Source organism: Haliaeetus albicilla, chromosome 6 (assembly GCF_947461875.1).
Source record: "Haliaeetus albicilla chromosome 6, bHalAlb1.1, whole genome shotgun sequence".
In the NCBI taxonomy this organism is placed as follows: Eukaryota; Metazoa; Chordata; class Aves; order Accipitriformes; family Accipitridae; genus Haliaeetus; species Haliaeetus albicilla.
The window spans coordinates 13,913,434-13,939,677 of record NC_091488.1 but is presented as its reverse complement, the minus strand read 5'-3'; the positions used below and the strand labels follow the sequence as shown (position 1 = coordinate 13,939,677).

Here is a 26,244-nt window from a genome sequence, read left to right as displayed (position 1 = left end):
GCATGCACATGCCCTGACTTATATAGTTTCACACCAGAGAGAACTACTACTGCACAAAGCTCGACCTGATCTGTAACTTGGATCACAAGAATACACCTGGATACGCAGGGTAAAACCACTAGCTTGGTAGTATCCAACAGAAAAAGCACAATATCCTATGTAAACATTTCCAGCTATGGAGAGCTATCACACCCTTTGAAGCAAGAATAATTAGCCTTCGTAGCACTCTGCCAATACACCAGTTTTCAGTCTTTCTAATTTCATCTTCCAAGTTGCTGGGGTGTTGTGTTTGCCACTTTTATTCAAGGTGTTTAAGAGTATTCTCACACCTCAGCATAAACCCAGGTAGTAAAAACGTAATTATATTTCAATGGATAATTGTTTTGAAACATTGCAAACTGCATGGGTGATAAAACCAATACTAGAAGTGTACTCACAGTTCCTGTAAGATCTTGCATATTTATTATTAAAGATATTTCTCATTATGTACTTTATTTACTATGAATCAAACACATTCAGTACGCAAGTAAGAAAACGATGCAGCCAACATGTAACTCTTTCAGAATAACAGAATTCTCAGGTCAGATCATGCATACAAACAGGTTTTAATTAAAATGCTGCACAGAAATGGAAAAAAAAAAACCCAGAAGGAAGCATGTCATGCACTTCAGAGTTTGTTCCAAAGTACAGTACCACTTAAAGCAACAATTGCTTGCTTATCTGTAGTTGTATTAACAGAAATTTAAATCAATGTCTTAACTGATATGCAACTTGTTATCCACATCAAGAACCACTGAAACTGCGATGCAGGGTGCAGTTAAAAATTTCCAAAACCAGAAGTTGTAGAGGGCCTGCTAAAGCCAGGAGTTACTTGCTTCAGTGGATGTTGACTAAGCCAACCACTTTCAAATGTGAAGGTATGACAGTTCTGTTAAAGTAATACACTGTTCAGAAAAGTGCACCAGGCATTCAGCGTAAGTCAAAGTTAAACTTAGTAGAGAATTTTGAAGCTGTTATCCTTTTGTTCCAAGAGGATAAGCTACATGCAATTTAAAGATCTCTGTGCAGTGACACCACCAGTGAATTACCTGGTAGCAAAAGAAATATTATCTTTAACACCATTATCTTAAACAAAATGTTAAATTAAACAGAGGTTAAATACAAGTCAGAACTGCATGCCAATCCTAGTAATTATTTTAAATACACTGCTGAAATTGTTACCAACTTTCAGGGAATTTTTTGAGACACTTCAGAACTTGGAACTTTTACTTTCCTCTAAAAATCACATACTCTGCATATGAGATCCTGTACTATTCCTACTGTTGCCAGCAACTTGGAGTTTTAAAGTGGATAGATTAAATCAGTTTGCCCTGGCAAATCCAGCTGAAGCAGCTTGCAAGCCTATCAGCCCATTTCACCAGGAGAGGTTCCCATCGCTATGAGAGCTCTGACAGCAGGGAATGTTCCTGCGTCTCTACGGCTCCTGCTCAAGGTCTGAAGCTGAAACTGCCAAAAAAGGCGAGCTCTCAGCAAGGCACTCCAAGTGGAAGCTGCAGCATCTGAATGTGGGCACATGTCTCTTCCTGCCAGATCTGCAGGCAGCAGCATCCTAAACACCTGTGACCATCTACTCAGTGAATCCAAGTCACAGCCCTTCCATGCAATTCAAAACAGCTCCACGTTCCTGCCTCTTACTAATTCGTAAAGCAAGTTTAAGATTATTTTCCACTAGTAAGTCTTTTAAAGTATTTACCACGCTTTAGTTACTATATTTTATATCAACACATATAAAAAAAAAAGTATGTGCATACATACACATGTATGTATCATTCATACATACACACACAAAAAATTATAATATTTATGTATGCAAAAAGATGCAGGGCATATTTTCTTCATCACAGACAAATCTTTAAACAGGACTGAATATTAAGAAAACTTTTGTGCCTCAAAATAAAAGTAAAAAATAGTGTTCTCATTAGATATAGACAGAATTCCTTAACTGCATTTCCTCTTTTACATTTAAAAGGTATACATTTAGGTAAGACAATCCCTCCAGGAGGAGAAAAAAAAGTTGTTTTCCATATTCAAGGTATCTTTCCTAAAATCGCTCCAGAAGAAAGTCTCCCAAGCCATGCAGAAGAAATGTATGTGTTTGTAGCGATGAAAAGTTAACAATAAGAAAAGTAACAATAATGAGTGCAGAAGTAAAGATCTACTGGAATTTATTCCACTTTTAAGGAAGCAAATAAAACTCCAAAATGTACGCTGCAGAAGAAAGTGGAGTTCACAAAAGTGCAGTCTGTGTCATAAATGTCCTCTTTAGATATAGATATTACTGTGAGTTTCATTGGTTGTCAGCAACTTCTTCAAAATCTTTGTGCTTTCAGATGCATCCTAGGAAAAGGAAGAGATGATGAGCATTAGCTACATTGCTGGTAATGAAACAAAACAAAAAAGCCTCATGGTCCTCTACTCCAATTTTTATTACTCTGAATACCAGTTTTATTAAAATGTTAACTCTGAGCAAAACTCAGGTGTTCTGAATGAAGATATCCAGAGACCTGCTAAAGGCTCCAAAGGAATTTGCAGTTCAACCCTAGAACCGGATTTGCTAATTTGCATTCCTCCTCACTTGTATATGAGGAAGAGCCTGCGTATTTGCTGTTGTTTTCCTTCAGAGTTTAAACATTTCTGTACTAGTCTGTTAGACTTATTTAATAGACCAGTATAAGCTGTAATGAAAACTAACCTGCAATTACCATATTTAAAGCTGAAATAAATACTTCAGTACACACAAACCTCTTCTGTCATTTAAATCTAAGTTCAATTGGCAAAACTGAGGAGAGTGTTTTGAACCAACTATACTTCAGTTAAAAACATTTCAGGAAGGAGCAAAACATTCACTTTAGTAGCATAATGCCATGACTTCACAGCTGCTTGATTAGAGCAAACCTGTTAAGAATCATCTTTAGAAATTTAGTCTTTTAATTCCAGAAAGAAGTTATAGGTCAAAATAAATTTCTTAAGAAGCTTTCACGTATGGCACAAGACAGGTAGATACAGAGCTAGAACAGAGTCATCTTGCATATGGATGTACATATAAAAATAAATTAAAAAAATGTATTTAAAAGATTTTAACACGAGACACATCCAAAGGAAACTGCAGCTTAAACAATCACAAGAAATCACTCCCCAATATACTAGTACCACTACAAGAGCCTGAAAAGTTAAAATGAAGTTTTGAGGGAAGCTGTAGATCCATTATTTCTAAGCAACTTACAAACAGACATTACAGCAGGTACTATACCAGAAATCATTGCCCTTTGTCATTAAAGTCTGTATTTTTCTGCCTTTTCAGGTGGAATCCTCATAGGGGCACATCAACAGCAGAATGCAAGAGATGAAAGACAGACAAAAATAGACCAAACCTCCCATTAATTTTACCTTGACTAAACTCTTCAGGATTTTAGTAGAAAGCAGAGGCTTGAACGCTTCAATTGTAACCGTGTCCAGTTTGATGACATCAGTGTAACACTGGTACAACACTGCAGGAATCTGCCATACCTGACAATAACTCAAAACTAAATACAAGTCAAAAGAAAATATATGTTACATTCAGCAGAGCAGGAATCTCAGTTATGTAAATAAACCCACATTTCTTCTGGCCAGAACTTCAAAAGCATGAAAGTTTATAAATTAACTACTCAGGAGCCTGACTACTAGACCAGCCATCCCTCATTCCCCAGATATACAAGAAAATAAACTACCAAAAATTAGTAAAATGCAGTTGGTATTTCTTCCTTAACTGTAAACTGCATACAATTGGTAAACAAAAATAATATGAGCTTCTGTAAAACAACAACAACAACCAAACAAACATAAGAACTCAAACCAAAGTGCGAACAAGATAAACTTTTTCTAGAAAAATCATCCACTTTCAGCTCCTGCCAGACAAGTTTTCCCTCATGATGCTACCACTAATTTGGTACTGTATAATGAAAAGCCTGGGGGTTTTATTACATCGCATAATAAAACTGAATCTAACTTTTACATGAGGTCAATCAGTAGCATTGTGAAACCTACTTTACCTGTAATATGCAGAAAGCACTTTATAAGCCTTAGTTTGGATGCTCAGATGAAAGTAACTCTTAATAAAACATACTTAGTTCATAAGTAAAATGCCCCAAAAAACCAATATACAGTACGCTTTGTGAGGCTATACTGAAGAATTTGCTAGTATTTATGTCCCATGCATAAGGAATAAAAGGATTTGTGGGTAGTTTTGAAATTTGTCCCTGTTTTAGAAGGCAACGTGTAAGATGTCAAACTGTTAAGAATTCATTTTCAAAAAGCTTACTGGTTAGCCCGTTCACATAAGTAAGTAAAAATTCTAATTGCAATGGGATGCTCTTCAAAGTGAATTTTGTGTTGCTGCCAGCAGCCTTGTAAATAATTGGAATTGCAAAATACCAGCAGCAGGAAGATCTCGCACAATGTTAGGTTGTTCCAGCAGTGGGCAGCAGACCGGCTCTTTGAATTCTTTTGTCTTCAAGGCTTTCAGAAATGGAGATGGAAGTGTTAAAGTGGATTCCTGAGTTTTATAATCAGCTACAGGACACGTTGAAAGTATGGTTACTTGCAAGCCCTCCTTTCGCATACAGCCAAAAACCTGAAATAAAAATGTTAACACATAAGCAAAATTTATCTTCTCACAATACAGCATAAAACCACAAAGATCCATTTCAATTTCAGTGCAGATGGCGAACGGCAGTTTAATTCGAGTTTGCAGGACTAACTAAAATTTGAATCGCAACCTTCAGGTAGAAATTTCACATGCGTTGCTCTTAGGATGGAGACAAAAAAAAAAGAACAGCTAACATATTTACAAAATCTATTGATTTTCTTGAGAGGCTTTAGGTTTTCAGCACTTTCTATTCACCTGCAAATATATTAAGACTTACTATTTTTACTAATGGTGATTGTAGAAAGAAAAAGGACTCCAAATAAAACTGGGCTGCTTGTAACAGGAAGCCAGCTTGCTAAGCTGCAAGACATTTGCAATTTAAATCATGCTCCCCAGATGTTCTACAGTACTTTAAAAGAGTCTTCATTTTAAATACTCAGATTTTATTTAATTATATTCAATTTGAATTGAGAAAGAGAACCTCAATTTTCCCAGTCTTCCTCAAAGAAGAGTTTCAAAAACATTGTACAAAACATACTTTTGGATCCATTGCATGCCATCACAAAACACCAATGTGTTGCACAGTGTTCCCCTGTTTTTAAAGAACCTATGTCAAAATAAGCAGAAGCATGATAAACCTGCACCTTCCCTTTACACTGTCCTCTTCAGATTTATGATCAATAAGGGAATAGCGAATTTGGTAAACATTACAGAAACACGCCTGTTTCTGTATATGGTACCAATCACAGAAGGGAAGCTGACTGTTCCCTCACATCAGTGTGTTACCACTGTAATATAAAACTGATACAACTTTTCTGAAGCACAAGTATTTTCAATTTACTTTTCTGGAAGGCTGGTATGCATTACTGCAAAACTTTAGTCTGTATGTTCTCATTTTGTCAGTGATCACTTACTGAGGAAACATATACAGAAGTAAAAATCTGACTCATGGAGACTGGAGATGCTCAGTGAATCAGAATTGATGAAACACACAGAACAGGCCTGTAACTCACACTAAAAGCAAAAGACTACCTGCACAACATTTCTGCTGTACATTTAAAATTACCAATAACCATGAAGTCTGAAAATACTCAAGAACATTGACCTGGTAAAACTGTACATTCCTACTGTTCATAAACACCCACATTTGAAATAACACATATGTGCAAACAGCTGGGAAAACACAAATTGGGAAGACAGCAAAACCACAATCATCTTTCTTTTGTAATCCCAGTTTAAATGAAGCGCAAGAATACATGCAATACGGCAAACCCAAAATGTTTTAGGTGTTAGGGCTTTTAAACTTCAAATTGAACCATAACCCCCCACCAAAGTGAATTAAACTCTTCAGCAAGCCAGGGAACCACAAAAGGCTGGTTTTCCACAAACTTGGGTCTGAAAACCCTGTATTGTTCAGCAAAGTTACCCCAGTTTTCCATCCTCTTTGCCTTCCCATAATCTCTACTGAGATGCTCATATAGTTCTCCCTCGCAATGAAGTAATCCTTCTCATGTGCTGGCTGGGCCAGCTGGCAGGCTAGACTGAGCAGGTATCACTCAGCTCAGCTAAGGACTTGTTCTCAGGGGACACACCGCTTTTTATCTCACTCTTTGTATCTCTAGCCACAGTCTTAGATAACTTCAGCGTAACATAATAGCTTTAGAATCTCTGCTTGTTCATGAGATCAGCAGAGATTTAAAGGAAGGTAGGTTAGCAGACAGACAGCAAGACAAAATAAATCATACTTCCCTGAGGCCAAGCAGTGACCCAAATCCATAAAGACAATCAACAGCCACAACATTCCCCCTCAGCTTTCTCTTATTAAAATCAACATGATGATATTTGGAGGGACCTGAATGACTGAGCAGCATTTGTGTACATGAATGATGCTGGGGTAAGGCACTTAGTGTACTAAGTCTATGAACAAATGGGACATATACTGCTTTGGAGGCACCTTCCTTTAGAGTTCCTCCTTGTAAAAGGAACAGAACACAGCCATTAGTAAAGATACCATCCATCATGAGTTTCCCAACAGGTTTGTCTGGTGATCTTCTGGCAACTGTACAAACACAGTTATGTTATTTTTTAAGGAAGGACTCTCCCAGAGCTGAAATAAGCCATAGAAAATTTAAGCCAAACAGCAAAAAGGTTTGGAAAGTAGTTAAGGGCAACAAAATTGTAACTGTCCAAAAGAAGCGTCGTGGTTTAACCCCAGCCAGCAACTAAGCACCACGCAGCCGCTCGCTCACTGCCCCCAACCCAGTGGGATGGGGCAGAGAATTGGAAAAAAGTAAAACTCATGGGTTGAGATAAGAACAGTTTAATACAACAGAAAGGAAAAAAATAATAATAACAATAATAAAAGTAATGATAAAAGAATTGGAATACACAAGTGATAGCATAATGCAACTGCTCACCACTCGCCAACCAACACCCAGTTAGTTCCCAAGCAGCGATCTGCCCCCCCCAGACCAACTCCCCCCAGTTTATATAATGGGCATGACGTCACATGGTATGGAATACCCTGTTGGCCACTTTGGGTCAGCTGTCCTGGCTGTGTCCCTTCCCAGCTTCTTGTGCCCCTCCAGCCTTCTTGCTGGCTGGACATGAGAAGCTGAAAAATCCTTGACTTAGTCTAAACACTACTTAGCAACAACTGAAAATGCCAGTGTGTTATCAACATTCTTCTCAAACTGAATCCAAAACACAGCACTATACCAGCTACTAGAAAGAAAATTAACTCTACCCCAGCCAAAGCCAGGACAAGAAGTAATTGCACAAAATTAGTAAGTTACAGCAGATACAACTGGCAGCATGTAGAAAGGAATTTCACAGAATCTGCGGATAGTAAATTTGTTCATCTGCTGAATATTTAAGAAAAGAAAGCCACAGGGAAAACAGTTATTTACAACACTGTCATGTTTAGAATATCAGAGAGGAAGAGGCACTTACACTAAGTTGAAGATCCCCACCCCTAAGATTTCATTGCTCAATTTGTTGTCTTGCCAGTTTTACCTTTTCGAGCCACTGGAATTGTTGATCCTCAGCTACGTAGCAACTACACTGGCACAACAAAACCTTAAAAAGAAAAAAAAATAAGTTGCACAAGCAAGTGGTTTAAAGAGCACAACAACAGCTCATAATCACATGTAAAGATGATGTGACTGCAGCCAACAACTTGTTCAGTTTTCTTGGGCTTCTTCAACTCTTATTTCAACAACAATTTTCCATTCACAACTGATGTGAAGCAATCAGGCTGTCATACATATTCTTTGTACTGAACTTCACACACCAGAACTTCAAATAGTTTTAGTGAGCATAATGACCCTTCAGATTTCTGATGAGCTTAATCCAGAATACTGCAGCCTTAATACTTTGTTTGCCCTGAGCAGGGCAGGGGTTGGATGAAGGTTGCTCTCTTTTTCAGAAAGCTAAAATACAGAGAATTCATGCATGAAGTCACTTACTGTCGGATCTGATATTAATCGGTAAAACAAACAGAAAGAATCTGTTGGGAGGACAGTTGTTGTGTTGGATGTTCGACACCACTCATTCCACAGCTTCACAACTCCAACTACTTCCCAACATACAGAATCCAGAATAAAAGACGACAGGAAAGCTGCAAAAAACAATAAAACTGTTAATTTATGAAGAATAAAATCTCTGTTCTACAGATAAATACCAGAACTGAATTAGATTATTTCTTTGCAATCTCAAGCTTAAAAATAAGATATTGCATTTTTTTCGACATATGTTTATTGACCAAATCCAGCAGAGATCAGGAATGTGAGTAATCTCACCGTATCAAGACTTAAAGAGCATTTCTACATATAGAGATCCCTACATCAAAACCACGTATTCTTAGCAATCACATCACGACGCTCAACTCCGATTCCTTTAGTATACACTAAGGAGGCAAATATTAACTCTCCAATACTTCTTGACATACCAGATATAACAGATTTCTCAAAAAAAAAAAAAAAAAAAAAAATCACTGAACCAGCAAGGCAGAACTATTACAGTGGCTCTAGGAAGCAGAGACATGAGTATGCATGACTTAGTGGCAAAAAGAGATCCCAAATCAGCTGTTCCTAAATCAAATTCCTGTCAAAAGTTACTGTTAAACAGAAGACAGATCTAAAATATCTATAACTACTTTTCAAGGAAAAACCTGAACAAAGAAAAAACAAGCTAGCAAAGTTAACTTCAATATCATCTAAATGTCATCTAGATGCAACTTAAATGTAAGGAAGACTTAAAACTTCTTTATATCCACAGGAAAACAGCTATTAAAAAACTCAAGACTCTGGTAAGAGTGTGTGGGAAGGGGAGAGGGTATTTCAAGACTCTAGGCCTAATGAGTAAGTAACCACCTCAAAAGAGGGAATTCTGAACAAGTGGGGAATTAGAATATGAAAAAGGGACTGACTAATCAAGAAAAAAAAAGAAGTAAAAAAAAAAAAATCACTGTTCATTAAAAAGTAAAGAAGTTACATCTTACTGACCCATAATTTTACGTCTTTGACAGATCCCTATTTCAAAACACTAGACTGCACTGAGCAACGTACTAGTATTAGAAGGAAACTTTGCCAATTAACCAACAATCTAGGAGAGTCTACCAAACAAAAGTCAGATAAAGGAAAAGGGGGGTTGTCCCAACTAAAATCCAACCCCAAAACAAAATTTGCTTCTGCCCTTCAATTGACCGTGTATCAGTTTACCGTGATCTGACAGGAAGAATAAGCAGCTGTAACAGAAACTGTGTTTTACACGTACAGACTAACTTTGGCTTTCTCCAGACGGCTCAGCTGCCTCCGGGTTAAAACTCCGCTCCCTAAACGAAGGGCTGGACACCTTTAGGACCATTCTTACAGCGAAGACCAACGTTAAAAGAGACTACGGCAAAGGGAGCGTCCTGGCCACTTACGGTTTCTTCCAACCTCCTGCTTTCTCAAGTTTAGCCAACAGCAAAAGAACAGCCACGTTTTAGAGTCTGAGACGGCCTGTCCGCGCAGTCTGAACCACCCACCTGCAGCGTTATGTCCTATCGCTACTATAAATTTAGAGCAGGCAAACGGCTCGCCGGCAGTGCTTTCCGTAGACGCGCCCGACTTCACGGTCCAGAGGACGTCGATCTCCCTGGCAAAAGAGGCGGAGGGAAGTGGGGCAGCGCTCCCCACACCCGGCCCGGCCCGGCCCGGCCCCCCCGGAGGTCCGCCGCACCGCGGAGGGCGGCCGTGGCGCCCCGTGGGGCCGCTACCTTTTCTTCTCCAGCTCCCTGCGGATCTCCCGGTCCTCGGGCGTCTCCTCGCGGGCCTCCTCCGCCCACTCCTCATCGTCCACGCCGGCGCGGGACGGCGCCACCACCACCTCCCCGAAGAAGGTCGCCATCGCCGCCGGCCCGCCGCGCACCGCGCCTGCGCGCCGCGCCGCCACTCTGCTTCGCCGCCACCACCGAGTTCCGCTCCGCCCGGCGGCGCTCTGGCCCCGCAGACCATAGAGCGGGCCTCCGCCCGCTGCGCGGCCCCTCCCGCCCTGGGAGCAGGCCTCGGCCCTCCGGCGCCGGCCACCGGCGGCAGGAGGCTCCGCTCCGAGGGGGGCGGGCGGCGGGCAGCCTCGGCCAAATACGGAACGCTGACCGATTGAAATTACCTGGACGATGAAAGAACTGCCTTCTGCAGGGCTTAAAAAGGGCCAGTTTTGATAAGAGTCAGCATGCTCATTTAAATAAACTAAAAAAATTAATAATTTCAAACTCACAGAGGGTGAAAGAGTACAAGTCCCTTTCCAGTTTAATCATTTCTCCTCCTACAGACAGGTTCCAAGGAGCCAGTACGTATAAAATCAGGAAATACAAAACAGCATTTGCTTTGCTTAGAAAATAAAGTGTTACGGTCCCTAGGCCAGTAATTCCCTCTCCGATATATAAATACAGAGGCCAGAACCTCCTCCCCGCTTTCAGGGGTCACCACGAACATGTAGCACGTAAGCGCCATGCGACAGAATGCAGCATCTGAAGAAGGGCAAGAAAGAAAACCGTCGCTTTAAATCTAAGCCTGAATTAGAAATACAAACCTACCAGCCCCATTTTAGCTGTTAAACTTAATAAAAACTCTGACGTTCACTTAAGAGCTCTTGTACCAGTATTTATTCCTATACTGGAAGTTATACTCCATAGAACATTGATCATAAGCAGCTGCTGAGCAATGCATTCAGTTTATGGATAATGTAAAAATACCAGTTGACTTACTCTCTTTTTAACAATGTTGCCCATAAAAGAAACACAAAGCCACCTCCAAGTTCCATCACTAAACACAACTGTGTTATTTTTTAGAAACCGACTTAAAGAATTCAGATAAACACGTATCCTGAATTTACAAAATTCCACTGTATTATATTAAGGACTCTGCTCTAAATAAAATTCCTGGGGCAAGAATGATATAAACCAGGTTATTTTCATACTTCACATAGAAGTTTTAAGGAAAAAAAAAAAATTCTCTACATTGAGATAACATTCTAGACGCCAAAGTGACATGATGGTAAATACACGCACCTTTTGGCACATGATACCAGTGACGTTGTTGGAGAAGTGGTTCTCACTAACCGCTGGTAAGCAGCGTGTGGGACACCCTTTTCCACTACTTCACTTCCATTTGTACAAGCAGTTCTGGCATTAACGACTGTGATTGTGCAGCTGCACTGCCTGTTGTTGTTTTTTTTCCCAAACCCCTTCCAGATGCTACTACCCATCCAATCTGCTGCAAAACTGATTCACAAACTTGCTATTTCAATTAAAATGGGCTGGGTTAGCATAAATCTAATATTCTGACATATCTCCTATTGAACAACAAGATCAGGAATCTCCAAGTCTTACTAAGTGTGAGGAAGGGAACCAGCAGAGCAGAGGGAAGAAATCTACAGTGGTGACTGGGAAAGGAGCAGAGATCACCAAGCACCTGGTGTTGGACTGAAGGCAGCGATCGTGGGGCTTCCACCAGCACAGCTCCAGGGAAAAGCAAAGTAAGAGCTTAGAGGTGCTGTGTGTTCTTGTAATTGATATCTGGCCAACCAAGAATTCACACATTTTTCCTGGAGAAATTTTCTCCAATCTTCTACGCAAGAATTATTTCTTGTCAACAACAGCCACCTCGAACATTTCAAAAACAGGAGATGTACTGCAATAATCAGAAACTGATAAGGTTTAATCAATGAGAAGTCTAACATTAAAGCACTTAAAAAATTTAAATATGGAAGAACAACAGAAATGTAGCAAAAAGGTCTGGAATGTAAGAATCCTGCACCTCAAGCTTTTCACGCATAAAGAAAACAGAACAAGTGTTTTTTTTGTTTTTCTATTTTATAAAGAAAACACACAAAAACCCTTAGGCCCAAGAGTTCACCTGCATTTCATATTCTTAATTTTACAGTATAGAAGTCACATTAATGATGATAGTACTACCTGTCAGCATAAACCCTCTCTTCACCAGCACCAATATGCCTTTTTAATTGGCAAATATGCTTTTTTACACTGGTAACTGGTTCTAGTTGCATGTTATCAATAATGGAAGTACAGAACATTTAACATCTGTACTAACACAAGTTGTAAAGTTATTAGCCTAGTGACCATTCATTACTCTTTTGATGCATTGCTAGCATCCGCCAGATTTTTATAGTGTATAGTATTATTTATAAGCCTGTTATTATTGTATATGATTTCATACAGCATTAGAGATGTTTGAAATCTGTTCTTGAATGTTGTATGACCTAGGTAGTATTCCATTGCAGCACCCATAACAATAATACTCAACATACTGCTATTAACCTGTTGCGCAGTGTTTTAACATTTTTTTTAACTCTTGTTATATGTAATAAAATACCAGTAAAGACAAAAAATTGCCCCTATAATGAGGCACATTTTGGCATCTGTGCTAAATGCTGCTACATGGGCAGGCAAGTGCAAGTCAAAATATGAAAAGGAGAAAGTCATAATCTAATCACATTCATAACTTTTTCATAGAAAAATATAAATATATTCCCTGAAATGTAGGACAAAGAAAAGCCAGCATCCATCATGAGTTCTAGTGCTATTACCATAAAAAAAAAAAAAAAAAAAAAAAAAGTGGGCTGGCTTTTCCTTTTAAGGTTACGTTTCACAATCTACATCATCTAAACTTCTGTCATCATCATCATCACAATCGTCGTATCTCACAGTCCGTCTACCACCATTCCGAGTTCTTATCTTAGAACGCCTATTAGCTCTTCTATATTTGGTGTACTCCAAATCTTCAGAGTCATTTTCTTGGTTAGGTTTCCAACGTTTCCTTCGCTGGGGTCTTCTGGAAGGCTTAGGTAAATTGGAATTGGTAATTTCTTTTCTAACCATTTCCGATTTCCTTTTCCTCTTTCTTGTTTCTGTGGCATCACTATAGATACTGTTATCAGTTCCAGAGTCTGAATCAGAAGAACAATTGAAACTGGCTTTTGAACTTCCTGCAGTCCCAGGTGCTTCCACATTCTCCGATACTGAGCTTTTTTCATCTTTCTTCCCTCCTGTTTCAGATTCTGCTGTTTCTTTGAAGTTATCCAATAATTTTGATCTTTTGAAAGCAGGTCTACATTTTTTATTTGATACTTCTCTGATATTTTTAGTTTCATGTTTAGCTAAGTCAGAATCTACCTCCTCTTCAGAGTTGCTCGTATGATGGTTGTGGGCTGAAGTTGACTGACTAGAACTTCCCCAGTTTCTCCCATTTGCCATCCTGTGGTTTGTGGAATTCTCTTCTGAAGAGTCATATTTGAGATTTTTAAGAGCTGCAGCACAGACTGTTTTGTGTGCCTGATTGTGGTTATCATCATTCTGCTTTTGAGTCACTTTTATCTCTGCCTCAGATTCTGTTTTTTCATTCTCAGACTCACTAATGTATTTTCTCTTAGGAGCAGATGATTCAGGGCAGGAAAGTTTTTTTCTGCCAGAAAGCTGTTCTTTCTCATTTTCAGACTTCAAGCAAGCATCTATCTCCAAGCTGCCAATCAGTTTCTTCCTGGATGCTGCAGACACATTGCCATGAAGCTGCCTCCTGTTCTTTTTTACTGTGTAAACACTTTCCGAGCTTGATAATTCTTCCTTTGTATCGCTCATTATCTTAATCTTACTAGCTGCCAAAGTGGCACATCTGCGTGGATTTTTCTTCTCAGTCACATTTGACAGCTTTATGTGTTTCTTGTAGTTAATGATACATGTCCTGCTCCTGAGCACTTTTGCACTTTGTCCAGTCTCCTCAGATGTTGATTCTACAAAACAGAGATTTAACAGTTCTTTTTAATAACTTACATTCCTGAAATTACTTTATTAAGCACAAACACTACCACCTTTAATAAAATACACAAAAGCTTTTTTTTTTAATTTCAACTGTGACATGCAATTTACCTTAAGCTTTTACTAAAAGTACAGTCAGCCAGTCCCAGGGATGCTTTTAACTCTCAGGACTACTCTTTTGCTTTGAGATAATGAAGAGGTGTGAAAGTAACATTCTTTAGCATCACTCTAGTAACTAGCTTAGAAATTACAAATCACCTAACTTAATAAACAAATGCTTTCATATTACTCTTACTTCTATCATTAGAAGCTATCATTTTCTTACTAGAATGAACTATCAAAATTATTACACATTTTAGACTTTCTTATTCTAAAAAAGAGATTGTAATATTTTATATAGACACAAGCCCCAGATAGATTTCACAATTTTAGCATTATTTCACATACACAGAGAACAATTAACCTGTCTGGTTCCTTAGCGACTTAAACAGTAAGATTGCTTCTAACAGTGAATCTTCCATTCAGTATTTTTAATATAGCACTTGCTTCTTATGTTGGGTTTTAAAACAAATATTCATTCTGTAAATAATATGAACAATGCTACAAAGATCAATGGTTTAAACTTTTATCTCCTAAATTATACAGAATTACTCACAGGTATCAGTAAAAATTAAAAGCAGAAATTCTTGAAGTAAATTTATTTGCATAGGCTTCATTAAAAAAAAAAACCAATAAAATTTTGCTATTTTAGCAGAAATGTGTTTTGCAAAGTTAGTTTTCCCAGACTGTTGTCCATCTTGTATTCCTTTGTAGCTGTTACTGACTTTATGAGCAAAATAGATAAACATGTACTCCATTAAAGCCTCTACGTTATATTAGCCTATTATCTCCTGATAATAGTAAATTTTGTTCTACCTTAAACTCCTTACTTTTGATCATTCTCTACCTGTACTCAGCAAACAGAGGGAAAAATCATGGCAGCTGCTGTATATTTGCAGAACGCTAGAGGAAACTAAATTTAGGAAACTAAATATTGTTTCAAGTAGAAGTTTGGGGAAACAAGAGGAGTTTATAGAGGGCATGCTCTGTCATCTTCCTTTATGGAGGGATGAAACAAGCTCGTGTTGCTAACTTTGTTTCAACTGTCTGAACTGCTAATGGCCAAATGCCTTCTGAGAATGACAGCCACCCAGACACAGGAACACTAGCCTGAGACTTAAAACCAAGTAAGGTTCAGTTCCTTAACCACAAGTGTTAACACTGCAAGTCATTTGTACTCTCTTGTTCCCCAATTCCTCACCTGTGAGGTAAGGACAGGGCAACATTCTCCCTAAATTCTGACAAGAATAAATGCAATGAAGATGTATTATTGAAAGTTTAAAAAAAAAAAATTATGGGACACAAATTCCAATGTCCAGCTGGAGTACCAATATTAAAAAACTCTTCAGATACCAAATCTGGTCATTATTTCAATGTAAATCCTTTTATGTACTAAAATATATTCCTATTTTGACATTTCCAAAGGATAATTAATTTACTGTCTTTTCTAACAGTTTCCAGAAATTATACATGAACCCTACTACTGTTATTATTTGTACTGTGTGATTTTATGGCCAAAACATAACACATTTCTGCTGAATATTGCATAATGCTGTATAAAAGGTGAACTAATTTACAGATTAAAAAAAAAAATTACGAGCTAAAGCTTAAATTATATACTGTCCTCCAATACTATCAAGTAGACATGTACACAACATACAGCTGCTGCCCTATAGCTATTAGGAGGTAAGCCTGAATAGGCAGGACCAAAGAGCTTTAACATGGTAAATTACACTTGAAACAGGAAAATACTTTAAGTAAACATAGTGATGTATCATAACATACCAGTGGTGGCAAACGACACACAAGTTACTGGTACAAAGAGGCATTTTGACCAGTTAGTAAGCATGGAAATGTATAACCCAACCTTACATCTGCTTTGAGCTACACTCGAGTTCTAGAAGGGCAGTTTGGAAAGGTGGAAAAGTCTGCCCAGCCTTAAATACTGAGTGCTAACTTAATCCCCTTTGGCCATCTCAAGAAATAAATGTTTAAACCTTAAAGATATTACCTGGAACTATTCCCAGAAAGGCAGCTAAACAAAGAAAAAATAAAAAGAATGCACACAATGATTTTGGCCAGTTTTTCACAGTAACAGGTGCTTAGGTGTTTATAGATGCATGTTTTGAGAAAAAAAGCCTTTATCATCATAAACAGATTATGTGTATTTTCAAAGTTTCAACAGCTAATTCCTAAGATGGAATGCAAGACTAAAGTGTAAAGGAGTCCAGCCTTTATGCAACACACTACCAGAATATTAAATCTATACATTGTATATAAAATCTTAAATTGGGACCAAATTTGTATAAAGCTCATCTTATTTTTTTAATTAAAGCTTTAATTAAAGCTTAATGAAACTACACAATGAACATCCTGAATTAAATGCTGCAAAGGTACAAACAGATTGCACAGGCAGGAAGAGGGAGGATTAAACAAACTCCGCTACCCACAAAAACTGGGAGAGCATTTAAAAGAAAGGCACCAAGATACAAAGGCCTTGTCCATCAAGTTTACCATTGTGACAAGCTGTCCTGCAGTTCATGCCATCAAACTCTAAACCTGAAGTCCAGGCTGCAATACTGGGTAGAATACACAGCCACACTTCCAGTCAACTAATCTGCACGGTGTACTGCAGTCCACAAAGTATTTCCCAACCCTTATTGACCAACTATGCAATTTATGTGAAAACTTCTAGTTGTTTGGGTTTTTTCCCCTCATATATACAAAAAACATGCTATATACTATAGATCTATAATATATAAACTACATTAGATAAAGTATAATATAAATTACAGTACTATATATACACCATGTTTTATATATTATACTATATAAGTAGTGTATATATATTAACATATATTAAAAAAAATAACCAAAGCAAAGTTTCCACATAATTTGCTTAGCTGGTTAATTGTGTATATATAGTTTCTAGAGAGAATATGTATTTATTTGAAAATAGGTATTATATAAATATATACGTGCCTATATGTAGGTATTTAAATAAAAGCATGCATATACTACAGCAGTACCTAACAATAACTTTTAGAAGTACAAACAAGTTTAGCTTCCTATTTACAGTTAACAGCCTCCTTAGAACAGAGCAATGCATGCATCAGTTTGGCAAACCACAGTAAACCAGGCTGTGCTAATAGCACATCTGTTGTTGCATCTATTGACTGTTGAGGAGAAAAATGAGCTAGAAAGGGCATCTGCTAATTTAAAAATAATTATGTGACTACCTGTGGTAATATCCCAAATTAAATTAAAGATTAGATAAACTGAAATAGAAAATATTGTGTTTTACAGTAAACATTGTCCAAAGCTAGCTATCAGTTCATATACAGGACAACTAATGTTTCAACAAAACATCAGGGGGAATAAATCACAATGTAAAGAAAACTAAATGCCCCAAAGTTAACTGCCTATAAAGAACACTGTATAGGACAATGATATATTCCCCTTTCACGTGAAAGAAGTCTCAAACTTGGCCCTACATCTTTAACCATCCTGGTTCTGCGCACACTGGAAACATAACATTAAGAAGTTTTTTAATAAGTTAGCAGTATACTGAGCCCTTTTGGCAGATGACTGTGCAATGAGACCCAAATGATGCAAGTATTCATTACTGTATTTTATCCTTACTGACTTCTAAAGAGCATACTTCATGGCCTTGTAGAAATTTAGTGATACTTGCTCTTGCTCCATACTCACTTTAGGGATTTCCTTTAGACAGGGTCTCTTCATTTGATTTAAGAATTTCAAAAGGGCAGCAGCTTAAAAATTTTTCTAACACAAAAAACCTGACATTGTACTGTCCATGCACCTCAACATTTGGGTGCTTAGACAGGGCAGGGTATGTTAAACATTTTGTATGAAGTAAGACTGTTCCATAATAAATGAGCCCCCCTTAAAGCGAAAAGGTGGGTATTAAAGTAAAAAATATACTGGTTTTTTTCTTACTGATTCTCATTAAAATCTTCGGTAATGTTATTATGATCATCAAAAAAATGCAGCCCTTGGCAACTAACTGATAATACTTATTGATACTTGCCAATGCTTGGCACCAACTGCACATGGAAAACAATGCTGAATTTGTTTTTATGATTGGCAGTTTCACCTAGTGGATGAACACTGATTACTAAAGAAGCTATGGCCCAAGTAAAATGATGAGAATTAACAAAAAAAAAAACACCAAACGAAAGAATCCAAAAAGTTTAAGAGAGAATATGTGTGTAAGAGGAGTTTTGCTCCAAGTAAGAGCTGGAAGACAAATTAACATTTCACACCCATGGGCATAAAAGGTGCAATACAGCAGAAGCTACAGTTTAACCAGAGTGTTAAAGAATTGGCAAGAAGAGAAACCAAATTTTCATGAAGCTTTAAAATTCTACAATGTAAACATTTAAAACATCCACGTTACATTCGAAGGACAAACTAAAGAGACCCAAAGCCCAGTGTTGGCTACCCAGTGTGACAGCTTCTACAGATTTCACGGGAAATGTTTACACAAAAAGTGTAAGGGAAGTTTTTAAAATTAACCAGTCTTGTTTTCCCCTTAAAAATGAGGTGTAGACAAGTTTGATAAGGGAAACGTTACCAATTGGCTACTCCAAAAGCTACAAATTCCCACAAGATGAAGTATTTGTACAAATACCTTCCCTTTTTGCTGTACTAAAAGTCTCTTCAAATATTCTGAAAGTAATGGTACAAGTCTCCAAAACCAACCCCCAAAAGTTTTAATATTTGACTCGGGAGTTTTGACATATGGAGCATGTTCAAGTAAGATTTTAAATTCTATAAAGCTATTAAAAGATCCCCTCCCCCCATTTCTCTTAAGTTTTAGAAAGTGACTATGGCAACATAGTTCTGACAAGTCCAGAGTTCAATAGCCCATTACAGAACTCAGCAGCTCTTCCCTGCTGCTCCTCAGGTCCATCTGGCATCCTTGCACATTGCTAATGTTAAAACATTAAGAAAGGTTTTCAGTATCTTTAGCAACTATAAATACTAAGATCTTTTTAGTACAACAGAAATAAGTATTCCTTGAGGAAAACTGTCAAGACTGATTCATCTCAAGAGACAATCATGTTCTTCTCAAGATCTTTAACTGCTGCACTACAAGTGTGTATCAAAGCCACTACCTGAGAGGGCACAAAAATGTGAAACAATCAAACATAAAAGGCTGTTAAAAATTTACTCAGTCTGGAAGAAAAAAAATACATGCTGTCAAAAATAATCCTTTCCACCACCTTATTTTTTAGCAAGGCAGCATTCAGTTGACACTGAACACTGGAAAGGAAGCAGCTTGGACACAGAAGGATTTTACTCTTTTACAATGCAGTACCGAAGATGCCTCTTTTCTCAGTTGCCAAATAAAGTGATGTAGGAAGTAACTGAAAACACTGATAGGAATTTTTGCTCCAAAACATGGCAGTCCTCAACTCTGATCAAATATTATGTGCACCGGAAAAGTTTAATTCTGTTTTGTACGCTTGGTATAGAATACAACCAACCACCCCCTTGAGCTTGAGTACTTTTTTTTCTTTAATTCCCTTAAAGCCTTTTGATAACTATTTGCAGGGCACCGAATTCCTGTAAACCCATGTGTTAAGGCTAAACAATGCAGACTGCTTGCTTTGAGGGAGGTGGGTGAGGAAGACTGCTGGGAAAGATTAGTCTTTGCACCATAATAATAAAACAAAAGCTATATAATGAAGTTTTGAAAAGAAAAAGAAATGCTATGTAAAAATGTGTGCAACAGTTCACACAATGCAATCCTGTACATTGAACATACGCATTTTTCTCTTTATGATAACTGTAAGTCATGAGAGCTCTCAAAGCCTGAGAAATTTGCTTTACTCATTGTAAAGCATACTGACAACTTGCACTTGAAGAAAGTTAGATACAGAAAAAGCTAAGGATCCAGCATTATCTATTGCCACTTATGGGTATTCTCTCAATTCAAGTCTTTTAAGAGTGTTTAAGATCTTTCACAAATTTTTTGGGGGGAAAAAAAAAAAACCAAACCACAAAAACCCCAACCACAGTTAAAATTCCGGAGGAGTTTTTAGAGGTTCATAATCTGGTCTCTGTGATTCAGTGACAGGTTTGGAAGGATTAGACCAAACACCAATCTTTGAACAGTCTTTCAAATTCTAAGTCAGGACCAGTCCCCTAACAATATGAAGACACATAATGGACAGAACCTGTTTTAATAAATCTTAGCATCATTCTAATAAGCTTAAAAAAAAACAACAAACAAAACACAACAACAAAAAAAACCCCACAAAAACAACCAACCCCAAAACAAATCTCCAAATCATAACACATCAGCCAGCACACACAAGCATTTGAGCAATGGACAAAATTATAGAAAAAAAACAAAAAGCAAAGAACTAAACTTTTTGAAACAAGTAGAATGGTAAATCTTGCTCCTGCAACTATCTGGAATTTCTGCCATTCAGTTGGCTGTTGCTAACTGGTTCTTCTCATGTAATGTCTTATCAGTATGATAATGTAGTTAGAGCAGTGACATGATGCTTCAATTAGATACAACACTGCTTAGACACCCATGAATCTATGAAACTAAACCAAGCAAGGAACCTCCCCCCCAGAACCACCCAAACCCCTGTATGTTAAATGTGGGAAAAGCCAGACCATGCATCAGTACACTACCAATGTAGCATCAGAGTGCCTCTCTGTCTTAAGGATGCTACACATCCCGACAGAATAAAATCCAAAAGTCAAATCAAGTTACAGGTTCCAGTGTACACCATGGAAGTAAGAATAATTAAAACACCTTTTGATCAAATTCATTTTAAAAGACTATAAATAAAAATCAGGTTACTTCAACTGAAAATAACGGTTGTCTGCTTTGGTACAGAAAATTGCAACAGAAAATTAAGATAATCTGAACTAAGTACTATTACTTTACCCACAAACTCAAGGTAACAGGACTAGAAACCAGAGGGTTTTCATTACTGAAATTCTCAAAACAAGGAGCAGGCCAAAGAAAGAGAATGTATTGCTCCTTTTGAGATTTTCTGCTACCTTGAGCTGCATACCATAGAATTCACTCACAACGGCCTTTAGAATATTGCTTAGTTTTGTGCCAACAACCTGTAAGCCAGCGTTTCTAAAATTTAACTGTCGTGAAATGCACACACAGCGATATTACTTCAGAACAGGTATTTTAGCATTAGTTACTCTGCTGCGTAGATAAGAAAGTGCAAGTTAAATATGGAAAGAACAATCATGATTTAATAGCAAGTTTTTCATAGAGAAACGTACTGCCTGAATTGCACAAGCATGGGCAGTGTTCAATCTGAATTCTAAATACTGTAGAACTACACCAAACTTTAATAGTTGTCTGTCAGTGCTGTGTTTGGTAACCTCCCAGTTCCAAATCTATCTAGACTTCTAGACACTGTCATCATCATACCTTACAGTTCTCCTTCCCTCACCTATAGTTATTTTAGAACAACAAGGAACACTATTAGACTTTACAGGGTCCAAATCCTCCCAGTCATTATCCAGTCATTAATCTTGTTGTCTCCTTTATCTAGTCAGTATCAAGAGTTAGATACATTAAAACTTTTACCTTTTCTAACGATTTTTGTTTTTCCTTTTCTCTTCCTCTTTTTTGTTTTTGAAGTTTCACAATAATTACTGTTATTGGAATCTGTCTCAGGTTCTGTATCAGAAGAGTGGTTGAAGCTGGCACCAGGTCCAGATTTTGAACTCCCTGCAATTTTAGTTGGCACCAAGCTCTCAGAAACAAAACTTCTCCCATCCTCTTTGTCTTCTGTTTCAGATTCTGCTGTGTCCTCTAAATCACTCAAGACTTTAGCTTTTTTTAAAGGAGCAGCAAGAAGCTGCAGACCAGTTGCTTTTCTGCCATTCCATCTATCAGATTCAGAATCCACTTCATCCTCAGAGTTGCTCACTGCAGGTTTATTATGTGCAGGTGTTGACTGGTCAGAAACTTTTTGACTGCTCCCATCCTCTGAATTATGGCTTTTAGAGTCCTCCTCTGAAAAGTCTAGGGTGGGACTTTTCGTTTTGGGAGATACAGAATGGACTGTCCCACGTAACTGTTTATGACCATTGCTTTGCCAGTTTTTCTGCTTCATCTGCGTGTCTGTCTCAGAATCTGAAGTTCCATTTTCAGATTCGCTAACAAATTTTCTCCGTGCAGCAGATGAACCAGATTGAGAAAGAATTTTCCTCTTGGTAAGCTGCTCTTCTATTTCTTTTTCACTTTCAGACTTTAAGCCTACATCATCCTCAGACCCCTCCAGTAACATTCGCCTGGCTGCAGCTGAGGCATTTCGGTGAGGCAGTTTTCTATTCTTGCATCCAATGCCAATACTTTCTGAGCTTGAAACCTCTTCCTCCACATCACTCATTAGCCTTAACTTATTAGCAGCCACAGCAGCACTTCTGCGTGGAGTTTTTCTATGCCTACCAGTACTATTACTCAGCGACTCCAACGTCACCACTGAAGTATTTTCAGAGTCACTTCCATATAACTTTTTCCTGACAGTTTTTCGTGTATTCCCATTCTCCTGAATAAGTGTTCCTGTAAAGGAAAGGAGAGATTAATATCTTAAATGTAAAAATAGCATTTTCTTAAGTCTTGTCATTCTGGAACAGGTTCTACCCACAGACGTGACAGGTGAAATACACTCCCTAGTAATAGTTATGTGCTTTTGTCATCTACCAAGCAAAACTATTTAGCTATGCCATAAATTTCAGATTCATTCTAGTTTTGTGAAAATTAGAACTTCTTTATGAATTATTGCTTTTACCTTCATTAACATATAAAATGTTGCAAGACAGTCCCTCTCACTAGGCTCTTGGGTTCTGCCCTCCTCCTCTAAGTATTGAAAAAAAAAATCTTCTTAAAAGTTGAGTGTAGTATTCTGAGAGCTTCAGAACTATCACCAATCAAAAGTTAGTATCTTACATATACAACAACTTAAATACTAATTACATTTACTTTTATTTAGAGATATATATACACACACTTGTGTTATTTGCCATTCGCAAGAAAACTACTCAAATCTTACCTATTTGTTTTCTCTGAGCAGCTTGATTTCTAGTTATCCTACAATTGCTGTTCTTTCGTCTACAGACACCATTGTGTAGTAGAGGTGACACAAGAGTCACAGAGCTTTCTTTGCTGTCTTCTGAGCTACTTGTAGAGGATGAAGATGAAGAGGAAGTAGATGAAGAAACCAAAGAACCCTCTATTTCACTTTCTGTTAAAAAAAATAATTGTCAATCAGAATTCTAAAGATAGCTTCCAGTTAAGAGCTACATTTTGCTGATCCAGGATATATTCAAAACTCCCTGATGACATTCTCTTACAATATGCTATCATGCCTTTATGTCTTACATGTATGAAATTCATAGCTCTACAAAATATACCACTCCATATTTATACAGTGTTCATGACAGAAAGCTTCTTTAACCTGTATTTAAGTTTCAAGTAAAATAACACAGCTGTTTCCAAATAACAGAATTAAGAGAAAAGGATGTTAAAGACCAACACAAAACATATTCTGACAGATCTCTTTTACCAGGACTTGCATTCTTATTCTTTGAAACAAGCTGAATTTTTGTCAAAGTGAGGTGTAGGGGAAGAAGGAAAAGACAGGAAGGTTTTTATGTCTTGGGGAACTTCTGCCATTTGCTAATTTTGGATGACAACTTTTCTGTAACATGTATGGGTGTATAACCTGTATTTCATATAGCACCATTTCTCAAATACACTACATTTTCCTCTCAAATAAGACACATCCATTCACTACTACCACTTTCCTAGAACAGCTGCTTAAAATCAAGGAATTCTATTATTCTATTTGGTAAGACTTAAGAGCATCGAGTAACCATGTAGTTAGCAGGTCAACTTTTTCTTATAATCAATCTTACTCAAATCAGCTTTGTTGTGAATCCCCATATAAAACCTACAAAAAAATACCATCCACTTGACTGCAAAATGGATATACAACTAAGACAGCTCTCCCACTAAGAAACAAACTATCCTATTGACAGATTTTTGCTTAGGTGCAAGCTTTTTAATTAACAAAAGTTAAGTAAACTTACTGCATTCTATGGGATTTTAAAGCAGAAATGTCTATGTTTAGTACACAGATTTTTTTATAACATTCAATAATGCAGTAAGTGTCCAAAATTCATTGAAATACACAGAATTCTGTATTACACAAAACCCAAACTGCATGGAAAAAATTTCACATTAAAGATGCAAACCTCATTTAACAATTTAGAATGCAATTGCAAATTATGGAAATTATAAAGGAAAGGAAACATTAGTGGACAATTCATAGATAAGACCAAGATGAAAATCCTCATCTGAAACAGATTCCATTTCTGACCTGATGATAATGCAGAACAATTTGTTAGTGTTGTGGATCTAGCTTTTCCGTTCCTTTCAAAGGATGCCAGGCATGCAGAATCAGAGGATTCACCAGAGGAACTACGGTTGTAATTGCTAGCATTCATTTTATGGCTTGCAACACAGGTGGCTCTGCTTGAGGTAGGTTGAGTAAAAGAATCTTCCTGCTCAGATTCAATTTTTGCCTGAGACTTCAATGGTTTCTGCTTCAAATTTCTAGTGAAAGGGGAAAGAAGTAAAAACAACAGAAGTTGTAAAGCTATGAGAAATTATGGCAATTATGTATTTTAACAATACTTCTCTCTGAAAGCTTAACTAACTGTATGCTACACGATTTCAGATTTACAGAAAGGTAGTTAGATTTGTGAGCTAACATGGTGTGGGACAATTTTAACTTTGACAAGGATAAGTAGTGTACTTTCATTAAAATAACAGTCCATACTCCTAGTGAAGTGAAACAAGAGGAGACATTCCTTCTCTGCCCTGAGAAACAAAGAAGTTAATACTAAATGCCTTCTAGACAGCAATGTCCTCTTATTGTTTACCAGGAAATTGCAACAGCAGCCTCAATTTCTGTTGAATTCCCAGTCTCTTGTTAATTGCACATAAGCCTCAAACTAAGCGCTATGCGTACTACCATTGGAACTGTTTATTGTGGAATAAAGACACAAAGAAGGTGTATCTTCAGAGAAAGTTTACTGTCTAAAAATGCATGCTTGTAGAGAAACTCACTGATTCAATTCTTCCGTACTATACACACAGTCCTGATAAGTGACTTATTTTCACATTTAGAACTACTATTTTGTCAGTTGCTTCCTTAGAGTCACAGGTTTTCAAATATTCATCTAGGTACACAAGATGTATATGCTCTTTTTGCTATCCAGACACTCTCCCAAATAGTCCCAAACCTCAGTCCTGCTGAGCACCACTGATTTGTAAACAAGTTGCATACAATTCTTCAGATAAGAGTGGAAGTGTTGTTTCAAAGGAAAATTTCTGCCTATCCTGATGCGTGTTTCTTTATTTCTCTGGGAAGAAATCAGAATTGAAGGAATACTCCCAGTAAAGCTTAAAGCTTATTGCCAGGTGTGCCTGTAGCATAATCCAACACATATGCATAACAGAATTTGAAAATGTAGAAGTAATCCACTGAAATTTTAAGAGAAGAAAGCCAAATGTGGCAAAAAAGTGTATTCTTAGATTATTTTTTTTTCTTAAAACTCTTATTCCTATCCTTTCACTGCCAGAGAAGAAAGGCTGGACAGTAGCAGAAAGGTATAAGCTCAGTTTCAACAATTTACCATGTTTAGCTTTTGTATTTTGTCTCACTTCATCCCATATGCAAATTAAGACTACATGAGTTAATCATGTCAACCAGCAGTGGTGTCAAAAGCTTGTTTTCCTTCAGAAGAGAGAAGGCTTATCTAGCTACCAATGGAATGCTACAGTAAGTGAAAATTACTAAATTCCATAGGACTAGCTTTCTTCTGTACGTGATAAAACATGTAACATATGCAACTTTGTAATCTATGTAATATATACAGCAAGTAAATCTTTGTTTCTGAAATATTTAAAAAGCCACAAAACCAAAACCCCAACCTTTTCCACTCTTCAGCCCCTTCGTTGCTTCACAGCCAGTTTAATATTACAAAAACCTGCTTTTTTTTTTTTGCATATCTTCATATCTTTCCTACTGCAAGAGAAGTAATTACAAAAAGTCTC

The 26,244-nt window shown here is 37.4% G+C and overlaps 2 protein-coding genes across 4 annotated transcripts in view; both read right to left on the bottom strand.

Moving 5' to 3' along the window:
* Window positions 1-439: 439 nt before the first annotated feature.
* On the bottom strand, window positions 440-10,214 carry PSMG1 (proteasome assembly chaperone 1). Of its 2 annotated transcripts, XM_069785099.1 has the most exons (7): window positions 9,948-10,160; window positions 9,717-9,826; window positions 8,155-8,306; window positions 7,703-7,765; window positions 4,474-4,672; window positions 3,448-3,584; window positions 2,209-2,397 (listed from the first exon to the last, which is right to left on the bottom strand). In XM_069785099.1, the coding sequence occupies exons 1-7, from the start codon at window positions 10,076-10,078 to the stop codon at window positions 2,323-2,325; spliced, it is 867 nt and encodes a 288-aa protein (XP_069641200.1). In that variant the 5' UTR covers window positions 10,079-10,160; the 3' UTR covers window positions 2,209-2,322. The 2 variants fall into 2 exon arrangements, with proteins under 2 accessions (XP_069641201.1, XP_069641200.1); XM_069785100.1 differs by lacking the exon at window positions 9,717-9,826 and having other exon boundaries at window positions 440-2,397; window positions 9,948-10,214.
* A 598-nt stretch (window positions 10,215-10,812) lies between these two features.
* Window positions 10,813-26,244, bottom strand: part of BRWD1 (bromodomain and WD repeat domain containing 1) — a 65,945-nt gene continuing 50,513 nt past the window's right edge. Inside the window, exons 38-42 of one of the 2 annotated variants that reach the window (XM_069785093.1) lie at window positions 24,503-24,738; window positions 23,174-23,365; window positions 21,703-22,683; window positions 16,114-16,137; window positions 10,813-13,978 (exon numbers count right to left, since the gene is read on the bottom strand). In XM_069785093.1, the coding sequence (XP_069641194.1) occupies window positions 12,831-13,978; window positions 16,114-16,137; window positions 21,703-22,683; window positions 23,174-23,365; window positions 24,503-24,738 (2,581 nt within the window). In that variant the 3' untranslated portion in view covers window positions 10,813-12,830. The remainder of the gene's footprint in view (window positions 13,979-16,113; window positions 16,138-21,702; window positions 22,684-23,173; window positions 23,366-24,502; window positions 24,739-26,244) is intronic. The other variant, XM_069785094.1, reaches the window with a different exon arrangement.

Excerpts from the sequence above, each read along its gene's own strand:
- PSMG1 (XM_069785099.1), bottom strand. The coding sequence starts at position 10,078 with ATGGCGACCTTCTTCGGGGAGGTGGTGGTGGCGCCGTCCCGCGCCGGC. Across the intron at positions 9,827-9,947 it reads AGGGAGCTGGAGAAGAAAAG|GGAGATCGACGTCCTCTGGA; the intron begins GTAGCGGCCCCA and ends CTCTTTTGCCAG. Across the intron at positions 4,673-7,702 it reads AATTCCAGTGGCTCGAAAAG|GTTTTTGGCTGTATGCGAAA; the intron begins GTAAAACTGGCA and ends TTTTTATTTCAG.